General features: G+C 38.8%; 1 protein-coding gene across 2 annotated transcripts in view; it reads left to right on the forward strand.

The window, feature by feature from the left end:
- The window catches only part of tll1 (tolloid-like 1), a 76,259-nt gene that overhangs the window by 38,482 nt on the left and 22,390 nt on the right, over positions 1-15,387 (forward strand). For both annotated transcript variants that reach the window (XM_038271905.1, XM_038271906.1), the window contains exons 6-14: positions 64-181; positions 3,595-3,773; positions 5,700-5,805; positions 9,178-9,302; positions 10,748-10,863; positions 10,994-11,096; positions 12,295-12,411; positions 12,683-12,828; positions 13,988-14,183. In XM_038271905.1, the coding sequence (XP_038127833.1) occupies positions 64-181; positions 3,595-3,773; positions 5,700-5,805; positions 9,178-9,302; positions 10,748-10,863; positions 10,994-11,096; positions 12,295-12,411; positions 12,683-12,828; positions 13,988-14,183 (1,206 nt within the window). The remainder of the gene's footprint in view (positions 1-63; positions 182-3,594; positions 3,774-5,699; positions 5,806-9,177; positions 9,303-10,747; positions 10,864-10,993; positions 11,097-12,294; positions 12,412-12,682; positions 12,829-13,987; positions 14,184-15,387) is intronic.

The following is a 15,387-nucleotide window of genomic DNA, read 5'->3' on the forward strand; positions in this document are numbered from 1 at the left end:
GCAGTACAAATACACACCCAGTGTGATTATGTAAAGATAGGATGTAAAATGTATGTGTTTCAGGTAGTCAGAGGGCCATGTTCAAACAGGCAATGCGTCACTGGGAGAAGCAGACGTGTGTAACATTTATTGAAAAGACAGATGAGGAAAGCTACATCGTCTTCACCTACAGACCCTGCGGGTAAGAGTGGAAGTAGACTTTGTATATCTTGGAGTGTGTGTGTATGGATGTGTGTGTGTACCTAGAGTTCACTATCGACCTTGTCACAGTGAGAGACGATATGGTCACTCAACAATGGCTTCGTTTTCCTTCCTGTCCTGCTCCTGTTTCCCCATCCTACCAATCACGGCGCTCAGTTTTAAGTGTTTGTATGTACGGGCAGCTCTTTTGTTCCTACTCGGAAGAGGTGCATTGTTCTGTCGAGTGGCAGCGCGGTGGGGTCAGAGTGTGTTTGTACAGTGGTGACACTTCACTTTGGATGTGGTAGTTGTAAAACTTTACAGTGACTGAGGATATTTGGGCTTATGCTTCAAGAAGAGGCTCCAGTGTCATTTTTGACAGCCATCTTATATTTAGTCTTAGTTTCGTCCTAAAGCTGAAAACTATTATTAGTTTTAGTCACATTTTAGTCATTACTATATGAGAAGGTTTTAGTCCAGTCTTAGTTGACTAAAACTCAAAAAGGTTTTATACTAGTTTTAGTCTGTTTTATGTTGCAATTAATAAATGAAATAACCTTTACAATTTTGAATGAGAACCAGATTCTTTACCAGACTGACAGCTATTGCCTGGGTTGCTACAATTGCTGGAGATACAATGTTGCTGTGCCGTTCATCATTGCTGTTGGGCAGAAAACTTCTAATTATAGAACTCAAATAATCTTTTTTATTAATTAATGTCCTACTTTATACAAAAGGACCTCCCAAATCGGTAAAAGTAGCAGATCTAGCTCAACACATCATATTGGTTAATATAGCAGACAGACAAGCTAACAAAATTTACGATAAAGGAATGGTTGTAGGCATACAAGGTTTCCATCTGAAAGCAAACACTTCCTGATCTACTATGAATTATGCATTACACACAGATCATTCAATCTTCAATACTCCAAAAAAGCAAAGAACGGAAACATTCTTCTTTCTACTTTGACAAATTTGGCTTTATTTCTAAGAATTTGCCGCTTGGTAACCACTTCTCAGGGGTTAAAGTAGATTTAAATTCATAGGGGTCTGATATAAAAAAATTACATAGAGAACCTAAATAATTGCCTTATATTACCATGGCTATCCGGACATGCAAATGGATATGTGAACTAAAATGTTTACATATTTAAAGGAAACAGAGAAAATGTTTTAATGACAATACAAGGACACATTTACATCATATTTGAATAGATAGAAACAAGAACTGAGAGAGCAGTATTCTATTTACCTGTTCATCTGGGTCTTTATCCAAAAATAAACAGTATGTATTTAAATATTTGCTTTGGATATAATTTAGTGATTCATTTTGGTAGAAATTAAAGAAGGTTTTCCATCACCTGTTGCGAGCTGGAAGAAATAAAATCTTGATGGATTTTTTACGCTTGGCAGAGGATGATCACCCACATAGTTTATTAGGTAGCGAGGGCAGGAAGAGCCATACCGCTGAGAGGGAAACATCACTGTGGAGCACAAGAGCAGGCTCGGAGCTAATCAAAAAGATGCATTTCTGCGCAAGCACAGCTGGAAGAGCAGAGCTTGGCAGAGTTCAGCGCACAGTTACCAGACCATTCCAGATTACATTCACCCATGTCGTTGATGCCATTGTCCATGTGTGGTCATGCAGAATGTGCACTATTGGACTCCAGGTGGGCAGCATGACCAACAAGGATGTGGCTGATACTGCTTAGCTGGTTTACCAGATTCTAGCACAATGATTCATTTAAAATATCTGACAGACCATCTGCTAACATATTATTCAGTCCCGTCAACAAAAATTCACACCCACAACTCGTCATGCTTTCATCATCAAAGATCCATGCTTAGCTCATCAGTTTTCGTTATCGTCATGAAAAAAAGGACCGTCAACGAAATAATCTGGTCATTGTTGCCAAAAGTAACACTGTTCAGCTCTAGATATGATTATGAAGTATGAGTGGTTATGATAAAAGTACCAAAGGATCATACTGACTCTGATGGCTTAATCATGAACTGGAGTTACGGTTTTGTTAGATTTTAAACACAAACCTTCGTATTTTAAAATAGTTTTTTAATGTAATGAACCAACACAAACAAGGACATATTTTTAAAGTGAAAAAGAAAAGAATAAGTGGTTTTAAAACATTTTACAAATGTTGCGCACTGAAATTATCCTCCTTTATTTTTATACCCTTAAATACAATCAAGTTGGACGAGCTATATTCCATTGCCACTTTATTATTTATTTGTTAATGAATTAATCTTCGCTTGAATACGGCTGCTCTGCGAGTAACATTAAGTGTCTTTTGGAGTGTATTTTGGCAAGGTCGGGTTATATCTATCTATCTATCCATCCATCCATCCATCCATCCATCCATCCATCCATCCATCCATCCATCCATCCATCCATCCATCCATTATCTTACACGCTTGTGGGGTCGCGAGGGGTGCTGGTGCCTATCTCCAGCAGTCAATGGGCGAGAGGCAGGGTACACCCTGGACAGGTCGCCAGTCCATCGAAGGGCAAGGGTTGTAAGACAAAGAGGCAAATTTTTACATCTCAAGAAGTACTGTTCATTTTATTATCCAAAAATAATGAGTATCATACAACTGCAAAGCTTTACAAAAAATGGGAGGGAAGAAAAGCATAAGTGGCAAGCTCAAATGTATGTTTTACCATCAAATGTTTTAGTTTAAATTTATGCCTCTTCCTCAAGAAACATTGATTGCTCATAAACAGTACCCAATCTACTTAAGTTTTACATGATTGGCCAAGCACAAAAGTGCAATCTGTTTCTTGAGCAAAAGCTCTTTGGTGTAATCATAAGTACATACAAGCGATGTTCATAGATGCTCCTGTGGTCCAATCTGACAGAGTCTTATCTGTTAAGAATGGGGGGAAAATTATTTTAGATGCAAAAGGATAGTTTAGATCGAGCATGCCCAAAGTCGGCCCTCGACGGCGACTGTCCTGCATGCTTTAGAGGTTTCCTTGACTCAGCACAGCTGATTTAAATTTGTTAGCTGATTAACAGGCTTTTCCTGAACTGCATTCATCAGGATCAGCTGTCCTGAAGCAAACCTCTGAAACCTGCAGGGCAGCGGTCCTAAGGGGCAGATTTTCAGCAAGCCTGGTTTAGATAGACCCAAAAAGACTTATGGCTGTCATTGTAGTTAAACGTCCTTTACAAAGATATCACTGCAGGATTCTGAATAATAATGCAGACATACTTTTCTTAATACTTTTAAAAACTGAGAACAATTTTACTTTCCCAAATACAACAGATTTTTGGTAGCTGCATAATAAAGTATGAAAATATTGTGCATGTGTTTGGGAGAAGAATGTTGATTTAAGGCATCATGGTTGCTGTAGTTTCTGTGTTAAATGTCTCTCACCACACCAATCCCTTTCAGGTGTTGTTCCTATGTGGGTCGTCGTGGCAACGGACCCCAGGCCATCTCCATAGGGAAGAATTGTGACAAGTTTGGCATTGTGGTGCACGAGCTAGGCCACGTCATTGGCTTCTGGCATGAACACACACGGCCCGACCGTGACGATCATGTGACCATAATCCGGGATAACATCCAGCCGGGTGAGACTCATTACCACAGAGACACTAAAGTCTCAGGATCATTCAGGCTGTCCTCTATTTATAAACAAAGAAGTAATACGTTGGTTTTCTAAATTCTTTCTCATGTCTGGGTTCAGATAAGAGGTGTGAATGGATATTTTGATGACTGTGAAGTCGCCAAGATGTCTGTCACTGAGGTCTATCACATTTCCGAAGACGCACCCCTTTACACTGTCATGCAATCTGACAGGTGTTTCATGAAATCACTGGGAAAGGGATTTACTTAGAAGTATTGCTGCTCTCAACAAATACCCCTCTAGGATTCTTGTACAGCACTGTGCAGAAAATGTAAACCACTAGCTTGTTTTTACACCAATGTAATAATCTTCATCTTTAAAACTTCTCCAGGGTTTTTTTGCTCTGTGATCTTTCTACTTTATATTAAGAAGTCTGAATTGGGAGAAAACAATGTGCTTCCATAACAGGGTCCTAATCAAAATGTAATCAGAGGATTTCATTAGTAAAAGATAGATTCAATAAATTAGAATATGCTTTTAGATAAAGCTTGTTTGCCAAATAAAAGTACCTTCTTAAATTAACCTTTACCAGGTATGAAACCCAATGCTTTTTTCCCGTTGGCTGTGAGCAGCAATGCATCATAATTAACAGAAGAAGGGGGTTGAAAACATCACTCTGTGCGTAATTAATGTATGTAACGTGTGTCATTTAAATTTTTACTATACTTTATGCATTGAATGGGTCTGAACATAAAAAAAAGCTTGCTATTAAATTCTTGGGTTCTGAGTGTCTTGACATAGGCAGCTGTTCAGTGCAACTCACTTTAGCTGCACAATACAGAGGGAGCTTCATTACTGGGTTAATTTGACTGGGCTCTGTTTATCAACCACTGCAAGTCAATTATTTAATTGTATCAACATGATTTTCAATGTATTTTTAAACATGTATTTTACCATAATAGCTATTTGCATTAATACGTGACATATCTAAAAGGATAATATTACCCTTTATAACATTACTCGCCTGTTTAAGCAGGTCTGTTTCCCTCATTTCCTTAGCTTAGGTCGAATTTTTCGAGTGTAATCTGCATAATACAAAAAGCACTGATCTTTGCCTTAAGCTGTCTTCTCTGTCGTAACTTACGGAAATGTATAACTGTTTCAGAGCTTTTTAAGGAGCAGAAGAATTAGAAGGAAGGGAAAATTCAGATATAAACACATTTAGTTCTCACAAATATATTTGAAAATTAGATGACTGGTTTACCTGTTTCATGTAGACACATTAGTGCTTCTTCCCATCATTTTAGAAGCTTTATTTCCTAATAATCCATAATTCTAAAACCATTGTAATCCCTGACCAGCATGTTGAAATTGTTGATAGAATATAGATATCTGGCAATTCAAAAACATACGTTTTACCCAAATACAGAATGTATTGTCAAACAAGATTGGAAAGAGTGTTCACTGAATGGGGAAGCTAAATTCCTTTAATATTTGAACTTATAGGCTCTGTGTATTTGATCAGTCTTTGTCGAAACTAGTTTAAGTTTTTCTTTTATCTGCTGGTTTGGGGCTTTGTCTGTGATTTGCTGTAACTGCCTCAACAGGTTTGCACCAACATAATTGATGCACAGCAGTGCTACTTAAAGACTTTGTTGGAGAGAGGCAAGTGGTTAAGAAAGCCCAGAGAAAAATCTCTGGAATAAACCACATTCAGTCTACAGAACTTACCTTAAATCCTTGAGGCTACCACTTTCAGTGGTGCCTTGGAGAACCAAGAGATCTTTGAATTACTGAAGTAATTATGTTATAAGGCTGTTGAACCATGGTTGTGGACCAACAGACTTATTTTGGATGCATTGTACTGTTGACTGCTAAAATAAACTTCTCTTTAGAAAAGATAAGGTATTCATGTTTTTAATCTGTGCAGGTCAGGAATATAACTTCCTCAAGATGGAGCCGGGGGAAGTGAACTCACTTGGAGAACCATATGATTTTGACAGCATTATGCACTACGCCAGGAACACCTTCTCACGGTAACACAAAATCTTCTTTGTTGCATTTTTAAAAAGTTTATTAAAAGAATAAAGAGAATCATTGGGCAGGTAGGTAAATCCAGAGGAGAACAGAAGGCAGTAGTGCAGACCGAAGGCTGCGCACAGCAGGAGATGATGGGTATAATAGGCTGAGGGATGGTTGAACAAATCCAAAGGGCAGAGCAAGAATCACAGTAAAAAAAAGAAACAGTCTAGGGGCTTCCTGAGTAAAGAGTGCACAGCTTTCTTACTAAAAGTTGCTGATAAAAAAGTATGCCTGACTGCCGCAAATTTTAGCTTAAAGTCTAAAGCAGGCACAAGGTTAATTTTTATACATCCAGAGTTTTGTCTTAAATATTCTGTTGCATGTTTTTGTTTTTTGCACTGACAAGCAAGATAATTTCAAGAATCTGAGAACTTATGCAATATCCAAGCAGGCGAGGTGAAGGCAAAACAGACAAATCCAAAAAAACAAGCACCTGGTCAGGAAACTGCAAAGCAAGAATGCTGGACAACTAGTCACTCAATGGCTTTCAACAGTGTGGTCTTGAATGGTTGGCAGAATCTGGTATATTTCCACTGCTCAAAAAAATAACTAATAACACGTCCTAGATCTGAGTGTATGAAATATTCTCATTGGATTTTCTGTTCTGTACAAATGTGAATGTGCTGAAAACAACATAATATAAAAATCATAAATGGAAATCAAATGTATTAACCAATGCAGGCCTGGATTTGGAATCACACACACAATCAATGTGGAAAAACCCACAACAAGTTCATCAAACTTTGATGTTATGTCCCTAAAACAGGTCAAAATGAGGCTCAGTATTGTGTGTGGCCTCCATGTGCCTTTATGACCTCCCTACAATGTCTGGGAATGCTGCTGATGGAGATGGAGGAGGGTCTCCTAAAGGATCTCCTCCCAGACCTGAACTAAAGCATCCATTAACTCCTGTACAGTCTGTGGTGCAACAGGACATTGGTGGATAGATTCAGATATGATGTCCCACATGCGGTCAGTCAGATTAAAGTCTGGGAAACGGCCGGGCCAGTCCATAGCTTCAATGCACTCATATTGCAGGAACCGCTGACTCACTCCAGCCACATCAGGTCTAGCATTGTTCCACATCTGGAGGAACCCAGGGCCAATTGCACCAGCATGTGGCCTCACAAGGGGCCTGAGGATCTCATCTCTGTACCTAATGGCAGTCAGTAATTTCTTTGGAGGTGTTGGGATCCAAGGTTTGCCCTCCAGAGGGCGGTGTGGATCCCATTCTGTTTGGCTTCTGTTTCTGTTTGGATCCAGGGGTTTGCCCTCCAGAGGGCGATGTGGATCCCTTTCTGTTTGGATCCAGGGGTTTGCCCTCCAGAGGGCGATGTGGATCCTTCTCCTGGGAGCTGGTTCTCAGCGCACAGCTGTTTCCCATCAGCTCTGCTCATTAACCTCTCCCCATATAAGCTGTGAGACGGCTTCTCTCTGAGCCGGATCGTAGCTTGTGTTACCCACAGCCATAGCTCTCAAGCCTTGTGTTTCCTAGCCATGTTAGCCATGTTTTGCCACGCCTTGCCATGTCCGTTACCTGTGCTACTCTGCCTGTCTGAACCAGCGAACCCGTGAGTCTTCAGTTTAGTTTTTGATCCCTGAGTTTAACCTTTTTTGTCCTCTCTGCCTTCCAGGGCAGGTAACCTGTGTTCTCAATAAATATTGAACTTTGATCCTGCCTCTGAGTCTGTGGAGTTCTGCATCCTTGGGCTAGCAACCAACCATGTATCATGACAGGAGGGTTGTGAGGCCTTCCAAAAAAATGCCACCTCACACCATTACTGACCCACTGGTCCTGCTAAAGGATGTTGCAGGCAGCAGATCAGTCTCCACAGTGTCTCCCGACTCTGTCATGTCTGTCACATGTGCTCAGTGTGAACTTACTTTCTCCAGTGAAGGGCACAGGGCGCTGTTTTGAATTTGCCAATCTTGGAGTTCTCTGGCAAATGCCAAGGATCCTGCATAGTTTTGGGCTGTGAGAATTAGCCCCATCTGTGTACGTCCAGCCCTTATACCATCCTCATGGAGTCGGTTTTTAACAGTTTGCGCAGACAAATACACATTTGTGGCTTGCTGGAGGTCATTTTGCAGGGCTCTGGCTGTGCTCCTCCTGTTCCTCCTAGGAGAATGGCAATTAGAGGTACTTCTACATGATTGTTGCTCTCCTAAGGCCCTGTCCATGTCTCCTGGTGTACTGGCCTGTCTCCGGATGTCTCCTCTATCCTCTGGACACTACACTGACAGAGAGTAAACCTCCTGGCCACAGCTCGCATTGATGTTCCATCCTGGACAAGCTGCACTACCTGAGCCACTTGTCTGGGTTGTAGAGTCCGTCTCATTCTACCATTAGTGTTAAAGCACCACCAACATTCAAAAGTGACCAAAACATCAGCCAGAAAGCAAAGGTACTGAGAAGTGGTTTGTGATCCTCACCTGCATAACCATCCATTTATCGAGTGTGTCTTGCTAATTGCCAGTCATTTCCACCTGTTGTCTATTCCATTTGCACAACAGTATGTGAAATTGATTGTCAATCAGTGTTCCCTTCTAAGTTGAAAGCTTGATTTCGGTGCAGTTAATGAACTGGATTAAGATGCTGCTGAGAACAGCATGCACACGCATGAGATGAAGGTGATTGCTGCAGAGCAGGATGAAAGTGAGAATGCGGTCAGTTGGCCCAAACACAACAGAAAAAAAGAAGGTTGCATGACATGATGATATTTTTAGGGGACGCTGTTTTTGTTTTGTTTTTTTTTTCTGCACTTTACCTTAACAAGAGAGATCTGTGTCTCTAATTAAGTTTGCATAACTTGATTTGTGTTTTCCTTAACTTTTTTTCTCCCACTGTGGAGAATGTGGTCTATTTTGCCTTCATTTGTTGGGGTAAAAGCATAAGAGCAAAGACTTAAAGATGAATAACAAGTTTAAAAAGTTGTTCTGGGAAATACTGTAGAACTTCTGGGTTGGATTTTTCATGAGCATCCTCTTCAGAACACTCTTAAACAATAACAGACTGTCTTCAGTCTAAAGCATCTCTGTCCCATTTCCTATTACAAAGAAGCTTCTAGGTGAATAGAAATACAAAATCTGCTAGTGAAATCAAATCACAGGCAGAAATCATAATCAATGATTATGTAATTAAGTATACATGCTGATAGTGTAAGTATACCCCCTAAATACACTGTTATGTACATCTCAGCTCTCAGATTTAGATACAGACTCTTAAGAACAACACTGGTATGTTGATCTGGACACAAATTGAGGTGTGTGGTTTGCACATTTTTATTTCATGGTAAAAAATGTAATTTTTATCTTCTTCTCTGCAGTGGGATGTTCCTGGACACAATTCTTCCATCCAGAGATGAAAATGGGGTCCGGCCGGCTATCGGCCAGCGAACCAGACTCAGCAAGGGAGACATTGCACAGGCAAGGAAGCTGTATAGATGTCCAGGTACCGATTTATTCACTATCACATTGCTGTGTTATGGGGTTTAGAAATATCTGTTTGTAATTGTAGTAAAGAAAACCAAAGATTATGTTGATGAGTATTATTCGGTTTGCATGTTTAACATGAAATCCTCCCCTCTGAGGCACAGAGGAGAAATTTTGACATCTGTTTTTATTTTCTCTTAGTGTTGCTTTTTTTTTTTAATAAAATCAGCATAAATGACAACAGAGGACACATTTACAGAGATAATATACCAACCCTCCCACACTCCCTCCCCTCACCCCCTAACACTCATTCACATTCATTCACCCATTCATTCGTCCACAAATTACATTTTCAGAATAAACATTTGAGAACTTCCCATCGGTTTTTATATTTTCTGGCATCCTCATTGGTTTCAATCATATAACTTTCTAAAGTTAAATAATGCTGAATAAAGGTTTTAAAGAAAAATCTGTTCTTTAATGCCATTTTTTCTACATGTTTTAAAGCCTGTTCACATATGTCCAACACACACAGACCTATTCATACATTCAGCTATTTTGCACGCCCATAGTTCTGGCATTGTCCTGTTCCCTGGTGAGGAGTTTTGAAGTGATCTGGAGCTGCATACTAAGCTGTTATGGTGTGATGATGTGATGTTGTAAGAGTTTATGATCAGTACCAGAGCTCTCAGGCCACACACACAAATGTCCGGACTTACTTTGGGGACTTTCTATTGTCCTCCATTCAAACCAAACACATTTCTATGTCCTAATCCAGACCCTTACCTTAACCCTCACCATTACCAATACATACCTTACCCTAAACCTACCCCAAACCTAATTCACACCTTAGTTCTCAACCTAACCCCCAGCCCAAGAATAGGACTTTCCTTATGGGGACCAGTCGTTCTACTTGTAAGGACAGACAATATAACATATGTTTGAGAACTTGCTGCTGGAAAATCAGTCAGTCTTTTTACTGGTTTTTCATTATACCAACCATAAGCTGAAAATACAAACAAATGGGTCTTGATAAAATCAAATATATTTTATACTGAAGAGGGACTGAGACTGAAATAATGTATGGCAGCTGGAGAAGAATACAACTTCCACCTCATAATGTCGTATTAGGGCACTACGATATTCACTGACAGATGAACAGAGCCCCAGGGCATTTGTGGGGGGAAACAACAGCATGTGTGATGGCACAGGAGTTGCACGTTTGACTCACCTCCTTTTAAAAGACAGCAATAGTGTCACGCTCAAAATTAAACCAACAATGATCAGATCCTCCTCGCTAAATGCTAGACTCAGCTGTTCTAGATTATTCAAATGTCCTGACATCCAGCATATGACCATCTTGAAGAGGAATGTTAAATTCAGCTAAATTTCGACAGGGAGCACAGAAGATTATAAATGCAGAGCATTGCCTCTAAAACACGACTTCATCTGTTTGAAATGCAGCTTGTGGAGAAACCCTCCAAGAGTCAACCGGTAACTTCTCGTCCCCCGGTTACCCCAATGGATACCCCTCATACACTCACTGTGTTTGGAGAATATCTGTTACTCCTGGAGAAAAGGTATACAAACATACTCAAACACAAAAACGTTAATGATGAGAATTAGAGAGTAGAAAGCATTCCTAACACCTTTGAATAAAATAGAATAAATATAACATGTTTTGTTTTGCCATATATTTTGGTTCTCCAGATTGTTCTCAACTTCACTACTATGGATCTGTATAAAAGCAGCCTATGCTGGTATGATTACATCGAGGTCCGGGATGGATACTGGAGGAAAGCACCACTGCTCGGTAAGATCAAGTTACCGTGAGACTGAGTGCAACTACAACAAAATTATTTTTAGATAACCAGTATGTCTTTGCTTTTTGCACCTTCATATGGTCAGTTCTTATTAATTTAACTTAACTAAATAAAAAAAAGCATTTTATTTAGGTCTTATAAACTTAGGTATTAAATTGTAAAATAAAACAAAGGAATTCCATTAATCCATTAGTTCTGACATCAAACATTTGTGCTAGTGAAAGCATTTGTGTTGTTTGGTGTTTAAAATGATAAGTATTTACATGTGCAAAACAAAGTAATATTTACAGTTTTTATTCAACTACATACTTAGATATTGTGCCACATGTTTTTTTTTGTGTATACACATACTCTGTACATGATGCCCCTGATGACAGACTTGTGGAAAAAATAACATGTCTGTCAGAAATTAAGTGGACATTTTCCTTAAATTTGATCAAATAGGGATGTTCAAAATAAAACAAAATTTGAAATCTTACCTATTTTTAGGAACTGAGTTTACATATGGATTTTAATGTATAGGGTTCAGGAATCATGCAGTCTGAACATTTTTTGGCATTTTTTTGTGAAGCTGATTTTTTAAAGTACTAAAGATAAACCAAAAAAAAAACAAAGTGTCAGTTTTATATATATTATGAAACTTTTTCCAATCAGCCCACACTGTGTGGATGACGTAAGCCATACATCCATCTATACTCCTTCGTTTCATCAGGTCATAGAAATCTGCAAATTTAGTTTATATAAATATGTAATGTAAACGTTAATTTAAAGGTTTGACACATGATAAACTAAAAAGTATTTTGTCAAAGAAGCATAGAAAAGATATTTTCAGTAAGGAGCAGTATTTTTTTATGCAGAGAAAGAAAACTACAGATTACAACTACAGAAAGGGACAAGGAAGTATAGAGGAGTTTAGAAGAATAAACATTGTTGTGGTGCTGAATTAAGAGGTGATGTCTGGTAGAGAAACAGAACAGTGCTGAAAAACATGTGTGAGTACAGTGTGACAATGGTGAGGTGTGCTTTTTCAGAGACAGATGATTTCAGTATGATAGAATGATATAGGTTTGTTTAAAAATTGAGGCTTATTGGTCTGAGCATCTGAACTTGAATTTAGAAATATAATGTTCCATATAATCAATGATTAAGAGGATTTTGTGGATTTGATTTTCTGTTTGTGATTCACAGGCAGGTTTTGCGGAGACAAAATCCCTGATGTTTTAATTTCAGCTGACAGCAGAATGTGGATCGAGTTTCGCAGTAGCAGCAACTGGGTGGGCAAAGGCTTTGCTGCTGTCTATGAAGGTAACAGCTCAAATAAATGATCAGATCAATACATTAAACTGACTAGTTATCAGTTAACATGCATATGCTGTGACCTGCACTTTCTAGATATAGTGCAGGCCTGTTTGATGATAAAACATTTCAGGACACTGAATCTGTTTACTTTTAATTTTAGTTTTAGTATTAATTGTGTAGACAGATTGTGTTTCAGGTGTCTGTGGTCAGCATGGATTCATTCTAACTCATCCTGGCGGACTCTGACTGCTCTATTGCTCTCTTGTCTTCTGTTTAGCGATCTGTGGAGGGGAAATCACCAAGGACAGTGGGCAAATTCAGTCTCCAAACTATCCTGATGACTACAGGCCCTCCAAAGAGTGTGTTTGGAGGATCACTGTGTCTGAGGGATACAATGTTGGACTTAGTTTCCAGGCCTTCGAGGTGACCCACTCCCACTCTGTGTGTGTTTGTGTGTGTGTGTCACTGGGTGCAAGAGCTTCGATGGTCTAGGTCAAATTTTATCCTTGAATGGCTGCTAGAGTTAATAAAGACCCCAGTCCATCTGGTGTTTTCTATTGGGGTTAGTTCCATTGTAAATGTTTTCTCTCTTTCCTATTTTTCTCCCATTTTTGTTGTTTATGTTTGCTGCTCTTCTATTGCTCCTTTTCTAATGAGCAGAGACTTGTTCAATCAGAAATGAAAATTTACATGAATTAACTGAGAAAGTTTTGGAAATTTAATTCCAGATGTCGGCCTTTCTTTGTGAACTTTGCATGTTTTCATCCCATACCCTGGCTTCCTCTCACAGTCTAAAAAACATTCTTATCTCTTGGGTTTGACCACTCCGAATTCCGCTCACTTTTGAGTGTTCAAACATAGTTGTGCGTCTTGCTCTTTGATGGAATGACAACAAGGTGTACCCCACCTCTGGAGATAAGACACCAATCCTGCACAATTGTGCAACAATATTACATAAGTTTAATAAAACAGTGCCATGGGGAATCAATCATTCAATGATATCTAAAGGTAAATAAAATATAATACCTGGCATGTTATAGTAGTGGATGTAAAACTCTACAGAGGATCCTTTGGTGAAGTCCTGATTCTATGTCTACTGTGAATATTAAGTTTCACTTTAAACAGGAAAGCAGGAACATTTGTGATAAACTTGGCAAAAAATATTTTGGCTGTCTTAAACTTAGTACAGCTGCACTATAAAGAGTGATGTAAGTGTAAAACTGCAACGCAGTGTGTTAAACCTCACTTCTTGGAGGTGCAGAAACCTACAGATTCTTTTTTTCTCTCAGGGCTGGACTAATCGTGGGTCTCTGTTGGGGAATAATTATAAAGAGTAATTTTCTTCAGTGTTACCCATTATCTATGAATCTTCTCAGCAGTTAGTTTAGAGATATCCTTTAATTTTGTTGTAAAACTGGGTTTGGTAGTATGATTCTGTATGAACTACACTGCTGCTGACTAATTCAGTTTATTCGTGCTATATAAACTAATACATAATCACTACAAATTGATGGTAAATTGATGATTAGAAGTTCACTGTAACCATCTCATTAAACACGTGTATGCATGTGTTTGTGTGTAGATAGAGAGGCACGACAGCTGTGCCTACGACTACCTGGAGGTCCGTGACGGCCCACTTGACACAAGCCCCTTGATTGGTCGATTCTGTGGCTACGACAAGCCTGAAGATGTTCGCTCCACGTCCCACACTCTGTGGATGAAGTTTGTCTCAGATGGCACCGTGAACAAGGCTGGTTTTGCTGCCAACTTTTTCAAAGGTAGGTGAACTTGATTAACTCCTCAAAACCAGAGTTGGGTAGAGTACCAAAAAAGTTGTATTAAAGTAAGAGTAGCTCTACTTCATCATATTATATGACGTCATACACACTCTGCTTTGTTTAAAAAAAAAATATAATAATATAACCGCGGATGTCTGGGGGACAGTGATTCGCCTACATGTTATTAATGCTGGCGTACCATAAAGAATAAATTATGAACAGTTTAGTTTCTGCCTTAAAGTCATTGCCCATAGGAAGACGTTACTTAGATATAACCTAACAGAATATCTTCAGAACAGCTCCAAATGACTCAAAACTAATATGGGTGACAAGAACATGATGTAATAACGTAAAATCAAGGGCCCAATGTAAAAAAACCGTAAGTGAAATTGTGATAAAATATCACCACTCTTGAGTAAGATTTCTGGCTCCTCCATCTATTGCGAATGACTTCATTTAATGAAAACAAGCTTGTTTTAAACAAATATTCATCATTAAGATACATTTTCTTATTTGTTGTACTCAAGGATTATTGGTTACCCTTTTTAAATCCACCGGGTTGCTGGCGAACCGTTTTAAAGCGTTTTTCAACTTATAACTCAGAATGCATGAAAATTAGCTAAAGTACTTTTTTTTTTAAAGTCACTCAAGTAAATGTAACTAGTTTCTAAAGCACAGTGCTTGTTCAGTCTCTACTTGTTCTGATCACATTTTCAAACATAAAACCACATTTACTGATTAAACATGCTTTAACATCACCACTATTTGTACTTCTGTGATTGAAAACTGTTTGTGTCACATTTTGGCTATTTTAGTTTGTCTTTCCCAATGTGGATGTATTTTACTTTGCTGTTGTTTCTGATTTCTAGGCTGACTCATATTCCTGTAAAATTGTTTCTTATGTCCAACCATAATAAAACTCTTATCTGTCTTGGTTAGACTGCTGAAGGAGCATTTGCAGTGTATTGCAAGCAACCTGTGTGGACCCATTTGCATTAGTGTGTTCTAAATGCTGTCGACATTATACAATCAGACTGTTTGTTGAATTGTATACCAAACAGACCCAGTGTGTTTTGGGTATAAGCCAATCCATTGGGGTTTTTCCTGGTTTTCTTATTTTTCTCTTTTATTTATTTATTTTGTTGGTTTATTGTTCTTCAAGAATGTCACCACAGGTCTTCTTGTATTAAATGCAAATACAATA

Source organism: Cyprinodon tularosa, unplaced genomic scaffold (genome assembly GCF_016077235.1).
Source record: "Cyprinodon tularosa strain WSP-4 unplaced genomic scaffold, ASM1607723v1 ctg81, whole genome shotgun sequence".
NCBI classification, from domain to species: domain Eukaryota; kingdom Metazoa; phylum Chordata; class Actinopteri; order Cyprinodontiformes; family Cyprinodontidae; genus Cyprinodon; species Cyprinodon tularosa.